The sequence below is a fragment of the Theobroma cacao genome, chromosome 5, assembly GCF_000208745.1.
Source record: "Theobroma cacao cultivar B97-61/B2 chromosome 5, Criollo_cocoa_genome_V2, whole genome shotgun sequence".
NCBI classification, from domain to species: Eukaryota; Viridiplantae; Streptophyta; class Magnoliopsida; order Malvales; family Malvaceae; genus Theobroma; species Theobroma cacao.
The window spans coordinates 29,838,969-29,857,217 of NC_030854.1; the positions used below are offsets into that span (position 1 = coordinate 29,838,969).

The 18,249-nt window shown below is 34.0% G+C and overlaps 2 protein-coding genes across 3 annotated transcripts; one reads left to right on the forward strand and one right to left on the reverse strand.

Moving 5' to 3' along the window:
- On the forward strand, positions 3,507 to 14,544 carry LOC18599259 (phospholipase A(1) LCAT3). 2 transcript variants are annotated; one of them, XM_018121828.1, is made up of 11 exons: positions 3,507 to 3,825; positions 4,738 to 4,829; positions 6,718 to 6,845; positions 6,967 to 7,138; positions 7,301 to 7,352; positions 8,766 to 8,866; positions 10,189 to 10,368; positions 11,946 to 12,103; positions 12,854 to 12,908; positions 13,175 to 13,228; positions 14,234 to 14,544. In XM_018121828.1, exons 1-11 carry the CDS (start codon positions 3,606 to 3,608, stop codon positions 14,399 to 14,401), a joined length of 1,380 nt encoding a protein of 459 aa, XP_017977317.1. In that variant the 5' UTR covers positions 3,507 to 3,605; the 3' UTR covers positions 14,402 to 14,544. The 2 variants fall into 2 exon arrangements, with proteins under 2 accessions (XP_017977317.1, XP_007029217.1); XM_007029155.2 differs by having other exon boundaries at positions 7,003 to 7,138.
- LOC18599260 (pentatricopeptide repeat-containing protein At5g66500, mitochondrial) lies at positions 15,834 to 18,249 on the reverse strand. The gene is made up of 2 exons (XM_007029156.2): positions 18,192 to 18,249; positions 15,834 to 17,869 (listed from the first exon to the last, which is right to left on the reverse strand). The coding sequence occupies exon 2, from the start codon at positions 17,649 to 17,651 to the stop codon at positions 15,996 to 15,998; it is 1,656 nt and encodes a 551-aa protein (XP_007029218.2). The 5' UTR covers positions 17,652 to 17,869; positions 18,192 to 18,249; the 3' UTR covers positions 15,834 to 15,995.

An 18,249-nucleotide genomic window follows, 5' to 3' on the forward strand; every position in this document is an offset into this window, starting at 1 on the left:
AAGCAATTAAGCATTTTTGGATGAAAGTTGTAGGTATTGTGTTTAAGTTAGTCTTATCCCCTGTCAAAAGAAGAAAAAATAGTAGCAATGCTTGCAAGTGTTTTTTGTACAGTTTGATTAATTACAAGAACTTTAGTAAAAAAAAAATTTGCCATATACCTATAACGCTTTCAATGGCTTCTTGCTAAAAAGATCTTATCCTTTTTTTAAAATAAAAAATTAATATAAAACTAGATTAATCCATACCTAACAATAAAATTTTGGTTTAATCCAAGTAGCAGAGCAAAGCAAGATCTTTGCTTGCCAGTAGTAAAAACGGCAACATGCGATTTTACATTTTTAGTAAATGTTTGATGAAGTTAAAAGCATGTAAGAAAAGTAACAACAAATCATATTGCATTTTTCCCAATGTTTGATGATGCAAAAAGCAAGTTGCAAAAGCAACAACCTAAGGGTACTTGATATGTGGGCACATAGGTTTAATGGCACTTGATGCCTGGTGGAGAATCCAAATATGTTTAATTTGTTATGGATGATAAAATGTTTGGATATTTCGTACATGTGGAATGATTTATCAATTTGTGCAGTTATTGGTATACCTAAGAAATTTTTTTTTCAAAATTGAATTATCACAAACGTGCATAAATATTGACTTCTCAATTTTCATCTAATTTATTTCAACAACTATTGACTTATTTGATTTATTTCAATCATAATCAATAAATATTATATACATAAAAAAAAGTTAATAACAAATAAACATCACATAATTATCATATCAGACAATAAATTAAGAAATATCAAATAATAAAGAGACTTTTCAAAGCCCAAATAAAAAGAATGATAAAAAATAGCATGAAAAACAAAACAGAAAGAAAAAAAATAATATCTGAATGTAGTTTTGATTTTTGGGTTTTCGTTCCTCTTAATTTTTGTAAGAAAAAAAACTCTAAAAGGATGATTTGTAGAAAGGGGGAAAAGGAGAGAATGATTTGTAAAAAGGGGGAAAGGAGAAGGTGATCAATAGGGAGAAAGAGAAGTATTTTTTGAGAGAGAATTTTTCTGGAAAAAAAATAACTCTCCTAAGAAGCTGACGTGTTTTTTAAAAAATGAGAAGAGAAAGCTCCAAACATGAGCTTTTTTATAAGCTCTTTTTTTAAAGATTTGATTCTTAAAAAAAAAACTATTTTTTAAGAACTTTTAACAAAATAGTGTTTGCCCCAACTTCTACTTTTAAGAAGTAGATAAGTTAAAACTAAGTTAGGTCAAATAAGTACTTAGTCACTAAGACTATTTCAACTATCACTGGCGGAAAAGAAAAATAATTTCAAGTTATAAAATTTTACTTAGACCCAACCAACATGTATATTCACGCGCAGGAGGGGATCTACATTTTCTCAAAACTTAACCCAATCTCGTATGCATACGAGCCCAATCTTTTTTCCTTGCTTGCAATAAACTCATACTGGGTTATCATATATAAAGCACTTACCTCTTTTGTATCTTGACAATATGAAATATTTGAATTTTATAAAATACATTATTTTTTTAACATAAACATTCTGTACAGATTACTCACAAAGCCTCTCCTATAAAGAAAGATGAATGAATAGAAAACAGATTGTAGAAAATCCTCTATTCTATGTTTTGTATTGAGATTTTAAAACATACAATTATTAAAAAATAGTTAAGCTTCTAAAATGACAGCAACCATCAATGCTTCTAGTTTAAAGGAAGTCAAATTAAGAATATCCTGTAGCATCATATTGTCTTCATCATCAAAGCCATGAAAGAATGAATTCGGAAGGAGTTTGGGTCCTAGATGATCTCTGTGATTGCCTTACTAGGCAATTGTTGATAAAAATGGATAAAAGTATATCCATTACTTCCTTAATTAAATTGCTTATAAAAGTATATCCATTACTTCCTTAATTAAATTGCTTACTCTTTGGTGGTGGGTCACATTTTTCATGAAAGAAAATAAATCATATTCTTATCAAATGTAGTGCACAAAGTCTCAGTACATTGTAGAATAATAAATCTCGAAGGTCTATATAGGTGGTGGGTCACATTCATAACACTAAATTCTTGTCCTGAAATGATTTTGTACTGTTTCTAGCAAATGCAAAATTCCAAAGGATATCCTACTCCGATTCCTTGTTAACCTATCCAATTGAAAATCTTTGTCTGTCCCCACTTAGCCCTCCCCACATGCAGCTCATTTGGGACCATTCAGTCCAGCTAATGACATATAGCCACGTTTCAGGAATTTTGATCTCACCAAAATGAAAAAGGATAAAATTGGGATTTTGATTTCTTAGGGAGTCAAGGTAACAGACTCAGACTCAACAGAGTGGCGGTTGCATTTTGACTATCGGTTGTAGAGAGTCAGAGATACACTCTTGCAGTTATGACGGTTTGGTGTAAACGAGCTAACTGCATGGCAAAAGACGTGGCAGCCGTTAACGTCTGTCACTTTTTTTTCGCTTACTTGGACCTCTTTTTTAAATATTTTCCTTTTGTCTTTCATCTGTTGTAGTCTTGTTTACTATCACAGCTACTGCGGCAGAGAAAACGGGGGGCTTGTAGGAACCTCTATTTTTTAAAATTTTAAAATTTTATAATATATATTTATAATTTAATTTTTAAAATATTTTTTATTTGATAAAATGTCTCACAATTATTAGTTAATAATTAATTTTAATTAATTTAGAGATTAAAATACATCTTATTGTAGTAAAATTATTTTCCAAACCTCACTACTTGACTCACCTTTTGTTCAGCCTCAATCACAAAATCTTGACTCCGTCACTGAAAGGTCTTTTTCGATTCTTGATTAAAATTACGTTTGATATAGTGGATGTGCCTCACATTTTTTGTATTTTAATTGAGAGATATCGTATTTTTCATATTTGGTGTAAAATATATCTATGAGAATCTCCTTCTCATAGACCATCACATTTCGATTTACCGATGAAAGATATAGTTGGCAAGAGATACTTTTACATATAAAAAACACATAATATTATTTTTAACTTATAAACTCCATAAAAAATTTTATTTATGTTATTTTACAAAATTTATCTCTTAATAATGCACATTTGCTACCAATTTTAATAAATATTTGTAATGAAATAAGTTTGATTTACAGCAATTGATGGGTGGTTATATTATTTTCATTTTTTTTCCAACTAGTTATCATTAATCCTACAAAAATATATATAAAATCTAACATATAACCAGATTTTGGGAAGCTATTTTCTGTAGATAAAATGAAACAAAATACATACCTATACCTAACACTCATCCCTAATTTGCAAAAAATGTTATGATTTGTAAGAAATCATTACATTGGTCTCACATGAAAAAAATAATAGTAATAGGGCAAGATAAGAATTAAGTAAAAATATAAGGGTCAATTAATGCAAAAGTGCAAAAATCTAATCCACCCTTAGTCTTATCCCGACCTTTTTCAGTTTCTACGCTCATTTATATATACCTACTCAAAGACTTCTTACTTCATTATCGCAACTACCACCCTACTCTCACACTCTCTCGGTCAAACCCGAAGATCCGAAACCCGAATTTAAATCTTAGTAAAAACGATGGTGGGAGACCTCCGTTTGTGCCCATGTTTCGGGTCTCGGGGCTCGGAAGAACCGGAAATGGAACTAGACCCGGTCCTCCTTGTCTCCGGAATGGGAGGGTCCATTCTTCATTCAAAGAGGAAGAAGTTCGGATTCGAGACCCGGGTTTGGGTTCGGATCCTGTTTTCCGATTTGGAGTTCAAGAAGAAGCTCTGGTCTCTGTATAATCCTGAAACAGGTACTCTTTGTTTCTTTTTGTTTTATCGTTAGCTTGCATGCATGTTTTGTACGTATAGAAATGTCTGTTCTTTGTTGGGTTATGTATATTTTTGTTTTTGTTTTTTTCCTGTTTGGTTCTTGGGAAAGTGGAGGACAAGGAGGGAAAGGTTAAAAATTGGGTTTTGTATAACAATGAAGTTTGTTGTTTTTCTGTGTAAAGTTTTTGTTTGATATGAAAACATGAAGGGAAAGATTAAGTATGACATTTTTTATGCTGGCTTTTGTTTGGTTACTGCCTAAGTCAACAAAATAATAAGTATCTTAGCTGAATCGGAATTTTTTTTATTATAATTGATTCTATGTCTGGATATTTCCCTCCATCTTTTTTGTAATTTCTATTCATTTAGTCACAAGGGTCATGAAACAGGTATTATAGGAATTTACAATGCCCTGTATAAGCAATGGGACCTTTCCTATAGACCTAGATCAGAACCTCCATCACCTGATATCTCTACTCAAATGACTCTTTCACAGAGTATGCAATGTGCTTCCTGCAGCTTCAGCAACTAAAGACAACCAACAAACTTATTCATATTGATTCTTTCTAACGATAAATAATTAGTCCTTATTGTCCTGATTGTTCTGACGGGAAAGTCTTTATTCTTGATCATTCCCAGCTCCCCCTCTTCTCATAATGTTCCTCATGTGGTACTTTTTGTACAATATTATTGGTTAATTCCTTTGATTCCAGTTTGAAATGTTTGGAAGCTTGAAATTATGGGTATGCTTACCACTGGTAATATTGTCCTTTAAATACTGGATACGTGTAATCATTATTTATTTATTTATTTTTTGTTTGGATTTGTCTAAATGAAGCTTCTCCTTGGCATTAAAGCGCTTGTGTTGAAGTTGATGGATTTGTTATTTTCAGGTTATACTGAATCGTTAGATGATGACATCGAGATTTTGGTCCCTGATGATGATTATGGGCTATATGCAATCGATATACTGGATCCCTCCTGGGTAAAATCAGCTCTTCTCTTTAATAATTCTTGCTATTTGATGAAGCAATGTAGTCCTTTAAGCACAATGAAGTGTTCTGTTTGCATTCAATAAAAAAATTAAAATACCACATTGGAGACCATGACTTTGTCAAAACTATAAAACATCTATTATAGAATTTTTAAACAGGGTGGAGGCTGAATATTCAAGATCCTAAGAAGCGTTAGTTTGCCGAGTGCTAATGTCTCAAATTCAATTTTAATTTATATGTATGACAAAGTTTCTTAAAAGCTTCAGTGTATCCAGTCAATCTCTGGGAATTTATCATTTTCATATTTTTGGGTCAAATTCATGAGCATTTCTAGCAAGTTTTGAAAATTCATCTTTGCCATTTAATCAGAAGTTGTTTGAGTACATCTGTATTTTTGAAGTTGCTTGATCACCTATTTTTGTACTCCTTGAGGGGATCTGGTAGAAGTGTTTCAAGAAGAGAGTCAGTCCTTGTTCCTAAAGGCATGTATGGCATAAGTTTGTGTAAGAGAGTGTGCACGCAGATTAGCTGCTTCAACTTTGTTATTCTTTGCTCCACCACAGATTGACTGAAGGAGCTATATTGGGAAGTGTTTGAGCCATAGCTGACAGCGCACGGTTGTAACCCTTGTTGCCCCTCTTAAGTTTCATTTTTTATAGGTTTGTCTTGACAAATGTTCTCTCCCTTCCTGCTATTTTTGCTCTGTGCTGATATTGCAGCTAATTTTGAATTGTCTTCATATACAGATTTTGTCGGTTATTTTTTGTTTCACCTATCTTGCACTTTAATTGAGTATCTATTTCAAACTTGATGTAACACACCCTCATTGGAATGGAAATTTGTCAGTGAAAACACATCTTTGAACAGACAGGGGGTCACCTTTCTTTTTCTTCTTGATTCGGTGATCATCACCTGAATAGCAATCCGGTGTTAGTCTTGCTTAATCTCTCTTGCTTTGATGCTTCATAGATTGCCATCTTTCTCTTTGTTCCCTACTTTTCAGCATTTCATCCCCTGAATTCACAATCCCATTGTTGATATTTCCTTACTTACTACATCGTTTGATGTGTTACCAGATCTCAATTGTTGTTTTGGTCTTGGGACATCATTATTCCTTGCTAGATTCAAGCTTGATAGAATGAAATGAATTCTGTAAGGATGTCTATAGTCGTCTAGATTTATTTCATTATTTTCTGATATCAGATCAATGGCAGGGCTTTTTTCTAATTCTGCATGATAAGTGCTCAACATCATTGTTGTGAGACTCATTCTTCCCATAAAGCTCTATCCAGTAGAACAGGCTTACACCCCAAGAGAGTCCCAAGTTTAAATTCCTCTTATGTTTGAGTAAATTGTCAGATATAAAAAGGAAGAAAACTTCTTCCAAGCCTTCAAGTCTGTTGGTGGCCATTTCTGATCTGGCCTTGTAAGTTGGTCATTACTCATGTGATAATTATTTGCATGCAACTTTTCTTTTTTGGTGCAAGGGAGAGCACTAAGGCTTGATCCTATTATTTGCATGCATTTGACAAACTATGGATATAATGTCATTTATAGATTTATAAATCCTATTAAGGCTAGTTGTATCTGACAATCTATAAATTTATAAATCCTATTAAGGCTTCCCCATCTGCTTCGATCACTTTTTGTGCATATTATATATATATTCATATTTGGAAACTGGAAGGGCTGGCTTGGTTGGAATAGTTAAGTTTAATCTCCATTACTCAATGTGAGACATGATTGTTGGTTAAATAGTATGACAGAGGTTGTTCCTTCATTCTATTTTGGGTGTTTTCAGTCCTTGTCTCTTAACTGCAAGATCAAACTATCTTTATCTGTTATTTATTTCTGATATCGTATCTCTTGATCCTCCAGCTAGTTAAACTTATGCATTTGACAGAGGTGTATCATTTTCATGATATGATTGATATGCTAGTTGGATGTGGGTATAAGAAAGGAACCACATTGTTTGGATATGGTTATGATTTCCGCCAAAGCAATAGGTAACTCATTTTCAACTGCTCAGTTAAGATTTTTAGTTATATAAATGACTATATCTGGTTGTGTTTATACTCAGATCATGCCCGGAAGTTACTTGAACTTCCTTGATCTTGCTCTATATAGGTTTTGGTTACATGGATGCATGTTAACTATTGGCAGGATTGACAAATTAATGGAAGGTCTTAAAGTTAAGTTGGAAACTGCACACAAGGCTTCTGGAGGCAGAAAAGTTAATATTATCTCACATTCGATGGGAGGACTGTTGGTGCTATGTTTCTTGTCACTTCATAATGATGTGCGCAGTTTTTCTCTTGGTGACTAGTTGAAAATCATTTATAAATTTCGTGTTAGCTTTGAAGAAAAAATGAAGTCCCATCAAAGTTGATATTGTTCAATGGGAGGATTGCTAGCATTCTGTTTCATTGATAGAAGTGATAAGTTAATTGTTCATTGGCAGGTATTTTCCAAATATGTAAATAAGTGGATTACCATTGCGTGCCCTTTTCAAGGTAATTTCCTGCACATTAAGCATTTGAGTTTAGAAACATGCACTTTGCAGCTTTTTAGTGCAAAATGTAGGCACATATGATGGACATGAGTTGACAAATAACTTTGACGTGTCTACTTTAGATTCTTTAGAAACGTTGCTTTCATTCCTAGAGATTTGGAAACCACAACTATTCCATGTCAGCGATCATTTAGTGGTTGTTTTGGTTCTTAATTATTAAAGATAGTGGCAAATTTACTTAAGGGACGTTTACCACCATCAAAGTTTTGCTTACTTAACAAATGTAAGATATTTTTTTTTTCTTTTTGAGCTTCCAAGATTGTAAGTGAAAGGTGTATATTGTGCAATAATATTGAAAGCTCATGCTGCTTTAAGTTTTATACGTTGATGTTTTGTTCTTGCTCTTCTTAGTGGCACACATAATTTATTATCTTTTGCAGAGAAAAGTTGTTAGAATGTGTCCCATGAACGACTTGAAATATAATGCGTTCTAAATGATGGAAAATGAAATTATCGTTAAACAGACTAGCAACAGAGATTTTTATATTCTCTTTGGCTACAGATTTTTAGCTACTTTTGATACATTGTAATTGACAATCATGCTAAGCAGTGCCAGGCTGATAATTATGCAGATGCATATACCCGCTTCCCTTGATAATTAATCTTCAGCATATAACTAAGATATTTGTACTCAATATATTTATATATTTTTCACGACTTATAATAGTTGCACTATTAGTGTTCCATTGTTTTGAGTTTAAAACAGGATCTTACAGTATTACTCTTTCAATTTCCTTTTTCTCCTTGATATTGTTCTCCACTCATTATGGCACCATCAAATAATTTCTTTTCATTGCTGCATTAACTGATTGAATAATCAGAAAATATCATGTATCATTCTTGCCTATGCTTTCACTTTTCACCACATGAATAATTCATGTTGCCATTTTCCTATCGAACTGCTATGACTTGAGCACGTAAACCCATGACATGTGTCTTAACTTTCCAAACTTTGTTTACATCTATGAAGTGAGTTGGCTTTATAAGTTGAACTATAGATTGGTAGTGGAAGTCCTGATGATATTATTTCAATTTCATCTGTCTTCTTACATTTTTTGTGTTAGCAACAACTTCTGCCATTCAGCCTTTCTTGTGGTTTTTTATTATGCTAATTTTATTTAGGGTTCCCTTACATGAAGATTGTAAGGTTGAATTTGTGCTTTTGCTTGACTCAACTAAGTGCTCATCCCACTAGTTTGCTTTTGCTTGGTCTCATATGATGGTATATCAAAAGGGACCAATATCTCAAAATTGAAAAAGGCTAGTCATCCTGTAATATCGTTGGATAACTTCCCCCTCCATCCCACCTTTAATATCCAATCGGTTATCACAAATTCTCAAATATGCTTAACAGGTGCCCCAGGATGTGTCAATGATTCTCTCTTAACTGGATTGCAGTTTGTTGAAGGTTTTGAAGCCTACTTCTTTGTATCAAGGTGGACGATGCACCAACTGGTAATTTCTAAATTCAGAGTGGTTGGCCTTGTAGATGACAAATGGATATTTGATTTTCAAGACGAAGATATCTTAAAAGCGTTGAAGATGGATACCAATTTATCATTAAGTGCTTCTCTTCTTTTTTGTTTGTCAGATTAGCAATCAATCTAACCCACGTAATATTCTGTTAATGCATAGTAATTATCTGACATGCTTAGGGATTTGCTTGCCCAAAAAATTTAAGTTGAGGATGCTTATGTTAGTGAAGGTACTCTTTCCAAAGTGTTCAATGCCTATCTTGAAGCTAAAGCTGGAAAATCATGTCATATGCTGGCTGTTTTGGGCATAATTGGGTTAGATATGTGGTTATATCTGAAAAGCCAGTTTATATGAAGAGAAATATAAAGTTTTCTTTTATATAGAGATATAAAGAGAAATGTAAGCTTGGCTGAGGAATGCTTTTTGGCAAGCCGAATTTTTTGGGTAAGAAAAATATGGTTTTTGCTGGTTAAAAGTGTAAATAATTTGAATTGTTGGAAAGTAAAGGCAAAACACATGTTGACTTAGTGTAACTTAGGGTAGATGAACAAAATAATCATGTACACTGTATTACTGTAGCCACATTTTTCTAGCACCACAACTACTGCCACCTGTACCATTCAAATTACTATGTTGTTACCATCTTTTTGCTTCTGCTTACGCAATGGTCGCAATTGCTCTAATTACTGTATGGTTGAAATATAAGTCCTATTACCTGTAGAGTGTAAATGTCTAAAACATGGAAGTAATTCTTTCTAATGTCCAAATATTTTCATGACAGTCTATTTGTTTTCAATTTTATGCCTGATTTTCACATTTTCTGTAAATTACTTCTAATCTTCACAACAATTAAGGGAATAAATAAAATTAAATAGGACATTTGAATTTGGGGAGTATTTTCTACTACATGATGCTTGAAATTTTTTTGTTGAGATAAGTATATGTGCTTCCTGTACACCCTGGAATGCAATGTTGGGAATGGTTACTTTCACGTTGTACTTCAAACTGACTTTTGTGAACTCTGACTTGATTGTCTAACAGTTCTTTAATATGGTGACTAACTCATCTGCTCGCTGCTTCAATATTATTTATGATTGTGGTTAATTCTTTACATGCTATGAGCAAAGTGACAGTTTGGTTTAGCATCTCGTTCATATTATAGAGCACATCCAGGAAAATCACATTAATTGTTATTTGTTAGTATCCCCACCTCAATAACCACATGATGAAATATGGCAGCAATTTTTGGTTTAGCACTTTCATTAGCCTTTGTTTATTTATGGTTTTTGTTTTATGTGTAGTTGGTTGAGTGCCCATCAGTCTACGAGATGTTGCCAAATCCAGATTTTAGTTGGAAAATGCAACCACAAATTAATGTTTGGCGAGAGCATTCTGAAGATGGGGAAACTTCTGTTAAACTGGAGTCGTACAGCCCAACTGAAAGCATTGTTCTCTTCAATGAAGCATTGAGGCATAATGAGGTGATTAACTTTGCTTTACTTATCTTTCAAAAAAAAAAAAAACCTTTGCTTTACATATTCTTCATAAAAGAAAAAGAACTTTGCTTTCCATATAGCTTGAGAACACTGTTTTTTTTTTTTTTGAAAATTAGCTTGAGAACACTGTAACTCTTGTAATGAAGGTGGTGAACCTTTTTTGTTGCACTACTCCCTTGTCTCTCTCTCTTTCCCTGCTTGTATACCTTGTTTAAAAAAATTATGATACTTAACCTGACAAGCCATTGGTCCTTGACAAGAGATGTTTGATCCATCTCTGCTTTCATTTGGAATTTCTTGATCACAAGTATGAGTGATTTTATTTTGTAATTATGTCTTAACTGACATGGAGAGTTCTGCTTAGTCTCTTGTAAGTGCATTTTCTTGCTTTAAGGGAATATCTGCTTGAAAAATAAGAAAACTGTACCTCAGTGTTGGAAACATTGAAGTGTAGGTCTTGATCACTTCTCATAGACTTATCTCTAAGCTGGACAAAATATAAATGTTCTTTTAGCCAGGTTTAAATCTTATTTATTTAGGATGCCTATGGGAACTAAATGAAGATTAGAGCAAATCATGATTAAGAATAATAATTAAGGGGACAGGAGTGATGGAGGGAAATTTACTGACTTCAAAATTCTGTAGACAGATTTGCTGGACTCAAATAGAATAAGGATAAGCCAGAAAAACAATTTAAACAGAAAGCATTTTAACATTCTATTGTTCAAATTACTATGTTGCTCAGACTCTTCATTTTCCTTGAAGAACCTGTGTCGGGTGCCTATCTGATGAACATGGATATGGAGGTCTGACTCTCCAGATATAAAGAAAAACTTGCAAAAAGTTGAGCATACCATTGTTGGACACATGCCCATATCCCACACTTACCCCCGAGTCTGAGTAACATACTCAATTAACCCTTTCTCCCTCTATACTTCTCCCAATCCAAACACAATGTAATATCCTGCATACATTTTAGTTACTAGAAATGAAAACTTGATTAATTGAGTAGTGCTGAAAGAATAACACTTTTATCTATGCTTCGAACCAACAAAAAAAAAATGATTTAGTCTTCATGCTGTGGAATGAGAAGCCAGTTTGAAGTAGCAACAATCCTGGAAGAAAATTTTTCTGTTCCTTCAGTATGAATTCTTGGCCAAACTGATGAAAATGAAAGTTTTTATTGAAATCCCAGATGGTGGTTACTTCTTTTGTAGCAGGTCTGTCAGGTCACTATTTTCTACAACTTACAATTCACGTGTTACTCTTTAAGTTTTTCTTCTTGCTGCCAAAATTCTCAACAAAAGGGGTGTTTGTTCTGTCATATGTAACAGAATTCCTGACTTTTAACTCTAGATATGATTGATAATTGCTTACTGGATCTGTTAAGCTACTCATGTCTGTTTAGGGTTCTTTGCTCTAAATATCAGTCTTGTTGCTGCCAAAATTTTTGTAGAGTTTATGGTTGTTTTTTCACATTCTTCTGTGCACCTTCTATAATCTAATATTTAATTCTTATTTTGCCTATTGCTGCCACTTTTTTTTTTTGGGTGCTGTTGCAGTTAAATTATGGTGGGAATACAATAGCTTTACCTTTCAACATTTCCATCCTTAATTGGGCTGCTGGTACACGCAAAGTTATCAACAATGCTAAACTACCAAGTGGAATCTGCTTCTATAACATTTACGGGACATCTTTTGACACACCATTTGATGTTTGGTATGTGATTGAATTGCTTTGTCAGTTAGGATTTTGTTTATTATAAGAGCATTTGAGAGGGATATGAAGTCTCTAAATAGAATCCTTGACCTGTTTTTGGCTACTCTGTACATGATGAATAATTACAAGATTAAGAGCAAGTAAAATGTAATAATTATAGCATTTAACTACATAAAAATTCAAGAGATCCAATTTTGAGATATGTAAACTTCAATTGGGAACTTATGCATGTGTTTTAACTTAACTGAAATTTGGTGAGATCCCAGGTTGTTGTTAAATGGTGTTATATTTCTGCATTGGCATTGTTTGGTGTTTGTTGTGGCCTTATTCTAGGATTAGCGTCCCTATTGGTTCAACTTTAAACATGCATTTATGAATGGTTGACTCCTATGATTTGGTAGATATCATCCTTGAATTTGTTAATTAATATATGCCACAAAAAGTGTTGGGACAAATAGCATTACTCAATTTGATATTAGTACAATTTTAACTGGGAACTAATGATCCATATCAGAGATGAATTGTTTGTTTGATAATTCCTAAATTCTAGTTACCAAATGTACAAAGATCAACTTAATTTCAGTAATTTTAAAGTTGAATTACCCTCCTCCCCCTCTGCAATTAAAAAAAGAAAAAGACTAAAGGTTCACACAAAAATATTTTCTTCTTTCATTTGAAAGAAGAAATTGAAATTTGCTTTATATCAGTTTTAAAGACTGGCTTATTAACGCATATGACATTTATTTGCAGTTATGGTACAGAAACTTCACCAATTGGGGACCTGTCAGAAATATGTCACACAATGGTGAGTTTTGTATTTGAGTTTATAGCATCCAATTCCATGTTAGCTTGATCCTTAGCCCATGATTTGAACCATAACAATATTGCTGCTTAAATCTAGATTGTTATTTTAGCCCCCTTATAAGTTATAATGTATTACTGTCTATCCCAGCTATAACTGCTTCTTTACTCTTTTGTACCCAAGAATTTCCTCCCGATTTGGCTCAATATTCATCAAAACTAAGGTACCACCCTCTGTATCCTTACTGTTTCTGTACTTGTTTTTTCCAGCCTCAATATACTTACGTAGATGGAGATGGAACTGTTCCTGCAGAATCAGCAATGGTACTCTCTTTAACTATTCATTAAATTCATTTATTAACCTGAATTTAATTAGAGAAACTTTGTGATGGTCCTTGGCATAATTGAAATTCAGCAAATCATTTTTTATTAGACAAGGATTTGATTGTTATGTACCTGCAGAAAAATGGTCAGGTTTAGTGACATGGCACGTGGTAGTATGAGAACATGAAAGGAATTTGAAAGACTAATTAGCTTCTATTTGTATACATTTCTATGTTCATAACATATTATAAAAGGGACTAGACAAAATGAATAGTATCTTACAATTAGACAGCTGCTATACTTGTCTTAGTTTACCAACAAGGAAATATACCATATTTAATATTCATTCAAAACCCTGTCTTAATATCTTCCAAATCATTCTCCTGACACAATCTAGCATATACTACATCATGACATGAGAATCAGGATAACAGATGCAGCAAAATATAAACTATAGTTAACCGTGTCAACACAAGTAGGAGGAAGTCAACATTCTGGGGTTGTCTAAGATGCATGGAGTTTTCAAATTTAGTGTATGAAAGGATAAGCAAACAAATATTCATATAGGTTAAGTAGTTTCAGAATCCTTCTAAATTTTGAAGGAATGATTTATTGCTTGAATTCAATAGACCTCTTTGGCAGTGACTGGAAAAAGTTGCCTTCCCCTTCTCTCATTCTCTGCCCTACAGTTCTCATCATTTATCTTGCCTCATATGAAATTATACGTTATTGAAGCCAAGCATGTCAAGTTATCATCAGTGGGCTATCAGTTGTTTGAGAAGGTAATCTTATATCAGGAGCAAGGTCCCTGGTTACCACAGTAGTCAACAATCAGGAATCAAGGCAATAGAGTTCAAAATCATGATTGTTATAATTGTTGCTGTTCCATCTGGTATTTCCAAGTGGTTTTCTTCATTACTTGATGAACCATTGTTATGTGAATATTGAATGAATACTTTTTTCTCCAGCATGTACCATTAACCGAACAAAGTTTCTATCTTTCAGGCAGATCGATTTGCTGCAGTTGAGAGAGCAGGAGTTGCTGCCAGTCATCGAGGACTTTTATGTGACAAAACAGTATTTAAACTTATTCAAAAATGGTTAGGTGTTGAGCAGAAGGTCACCAGGAAGTACTCAAAGACTTCCAAAGTGGCAGATGCTTCTTCAAACTAGAAATTTTTTGCTACTTTTTTAATGGCTTGAACATGTTAGTCTTAACATGTAGTATTTATCAAACATTGTCCATGATCATGCAAATAAAAGCAGTATACAGACTCATTATATATAGCAACATCAATATCAAGTTGATGCATTCATATTTTTTCCTGCCTTTTCAATTGCATAGATAATAAAAGATAAAACAGTTTCATCCCCAAAAAAGGATTTGGAAACATTCATCCAAAAGGGATTAATACTCATTGTTTTAGGTCCATGAGACATGAATTCATGAACCATACAGGGTGCGCAGGATGATTCTCATCTTGCAAGGTTCACCGTCTCTTATTTCTCCCTCTTACAAGCAGAGTTTTGAAGAACGGACACAACTGTTTCCATTTTACGTCCCAAAATCACTTTACGTTAATGGTAACATAACAAGTGCATCATTTGATTTGTTAGTCCAAAATACCTTTATTTATTTATTTTTCTCTCAAACTCCTTTTTGCCCTCTCTTTAGAGAATCTAAATTCTATCTCTTTAGGATCATTTGACGCAGGAGAATTTATCACAATTTCAATCTCCACTTCTTTAGTTCATCTTTTTAATACGTATTGATTTGGAACTCATTTAGAGTTTTAAGAAAAGAAAGCACTTTCAAAACACCAACACCTTCATTGGGAGGGATGATAAGGGAAATCAAAAGAAGAATCTATTTCTCTTATCAGCTGTCTCATTCTCACATAAAAATTGATTAATCAGGAGGATCATAGTGTATCAAAATTACAAGAATTAGGAGGAAAGAATCAAATTGTCCCCCTAAGTACACAGCCCACAAATGGCATAGCTAATTTAATGCAAGTAATGAAAAACAAGTGTAAGCTATGGCTTCCATGAGGATCGAGGTCCAAAACTACCACTTGGAATGAGTGGAAACAAAGCTGTAAATCCAAAGGATTTGATTTTGGAAATGTGGATAAAGCAATTCCCATTTCAGCACAAAATGTACAACCAAAATAAAGCAATTTAGTATAAAGAAACAAGGTTTATGCTTGTAAAATATGATTCATGCTCAATGGATAGTTTCAAAATGAATAGAACACCAGGTCAAACATTGTTATATTCTCAAAATGCTCCAAAAAAACTAAAAGGGCAGAAAGGGAATTACTTACTTCATATCCTTTCCGTTCCTAGGCAGGGCAAGAATCATATGCTGTTTTGGTGCTCAAGTTTCTTACCTAAAAAAATGTAAGCAGATGAAAGGTGATAACAAAATTATTTTAGGAAAGATGCGAAAGTTTGACATAAGGTTGCTCAAGATCTTTAGCTTGTCGGCTTCTGGACAAGTTTTGCACTCATTTCCACCACTAATACGACAACAGAGAAACACTTGACTCAAATCTATATTCACGACGCTTGCTCTCTATTTTGTATAGAACCTTGGAAAGGATGCAGGAAAAATTATTCACTTAAACAAATTAGATATATGGAAAATTTTATAATAGACTGGGTACACTATTCAACAGAAGTTTTTTTCTTTTTGCTCGGTACTGTTCACGAGAAGTTACTGAAAGTAAATGAATGAAAATGAAAGAAAACTGATTGTATATTATCAAAGAACTGCCCTGGCCATATGATTTTCTCTAATGATACAACTTTTATTGTAGCGTTTAACAGTGACTCGACTACTTCCTGCTTCTTTACTTAGCCCTTTCTTCCTCATTGTATCTCTCAAGTTGTCAACAGAATCCCACCTTCCAACAGCAGCATAGAAATTTGAAAGAAGCACATAATTCCCAGGCTTATCTGGTTCTAATTCCAACAGATGCTTCGCAGCAAACTCACCTCTAGCAATATCTTGGTTAAGACTACAGGCGTTTAGCAATGCGCTCCATGTTAGAGCCGTAGGCTTGATACCATTCTTAATCATATCATCTAGAAGAGACCATGCCTCGTCTATTTGACCAGCCCGACCTAAAACATCAATGAAGCAAGCATAATGTTCTTGATCCGGGTTAAGACCATACTTCTCCCTCATTGAATTAAAACACTTCCGACCTTCTTCAACTTGCCCTGAATGCCCACAAGCAGATAAAACAGCAAGAAATGTTACAGAATTGGGCACAACTCCTTTGCCTTCCACCCTCATCTGCTTGAACAGCTCAAGAGCTTCAAGCCCATATCCATGACTCCCATATGCATCTATCATGCTTGTCCATGAAACCACACATTTGTGTAAAATGCCATCAAATAATGATCTTGCATTCAAAATCTTCCCGCACTTTGCATACATATCCAATATAACATTACATAACTGTGTATCATCAGTAAACCCATAACGTAATGCCACACAGTGGATTTGCTTTCCAATCCACAAATCTACATTTTCAGAGCAAGCTCCAAGAGCACTAGTAAGTGCAACAACATTGGGTCTCATTTTACTCATAATTGAAAATGCCTCTCTGAACTTTCGATTTTTAATGCATCCTCTTATCAAAGAATTGCATATTACATTGTCCATCATATTGTTTAAACTAGAGAAAACTTTCAGGGCTTCACTAATACACTCCACATCTGAGTAAAAGTCAATGAGAGCAGTACTCAGAATCACTAAATCACGGCCGAACACAACAACCAAACCATGAATCTGCTTTCCTTGTTCAAAAGCCTTTAAAGAAGCACTAGATTTTAGCACAGAACACAAAGTGAACTCGCTAAGCTGCACTCTTTCCCTTCTCATTGTCGCAAAAACATCAAGTGCTTCTTTAGCAAGACCCTGCCTCAAAAAGCTTGAAATCAAAGCATTCCATGTCACAACATCCTTCAGTTCAATTTCTTCAAATGCCCTAACTGAATCACCCAAGCATCCATACTTCGAATACAAGTTCATTAATGCAGTTTTGGCTACTGTTCCCGCATCCACACCTGTCTTAATCATTAGTCCATGCACTTGCTTTCCATGTTTTGTGCCCGGCAAAGAAGAGCAGGCACTCAAAACTGATGAAAAAGAATATGCATTAAGGTCACAGCACGAAAGATGCATGTGACAAAAGAGAGTCCACGTTGCTTGAATGTTGCCATTACGAACATACGAGCCAAGTTGACTATTCAATGAATAGATATCTTGAAGGGGCAATTCATCGAAGGAGTGGCGGATGTGGGCATATCGTTTCTGAAGCTTTATCATCAAGACTTCCTTTGGAGCAATAGCTCGAAGGTTTCCGGTCGGGTAACTAAGATAATGAATGCAACAATAAGACACAGACATAAATCTACGAGACCAAAGGCCACTCTATCCATGAAACTGCAGTTTATTAAGTTTGATCTTAAGAAACTTGGGCAAGTCCGAGAGGTCGGTTTTTCCAGCTTCCAGGGCTTGCATTCCACGATGGTCAATGGCTGAGTGAATGAGAGCCAAACAAGCCAAAAGACTGACAATCAAGCTCAATGGTTGAGGCTTAAGGTCTTTCAAAGCGAAGAAACCATCTACAAAAATCAACCTCAGCTTTTAAGAAGATATACCCACAAAATTTAAAACTGAGATAAAGTTCTACAATCAAAAAATTTAACTCAAGAACCAATGAATTTCCACTCCACACACAGTTCTAGTTAAACACATCAACCCAAAGATACAAAATTTAATCTCACAGGAGAAAGTTAACTACTAAATCAAACCCAACAATAAGACAGGACTCAATTAAAAATTTTCCCTTCTTTTCTCATCAACCAAGAACAAAATATAGTATACAAATTTTATGAACACTAAAAGCTATGGAGAGTCATAAGGTGAAAAAATGGATAGACTTGCCTGATAAAATCAGCATGACAACTCTGTTTTCCTCTGCATCCTCTGTGCAAAATCCAAC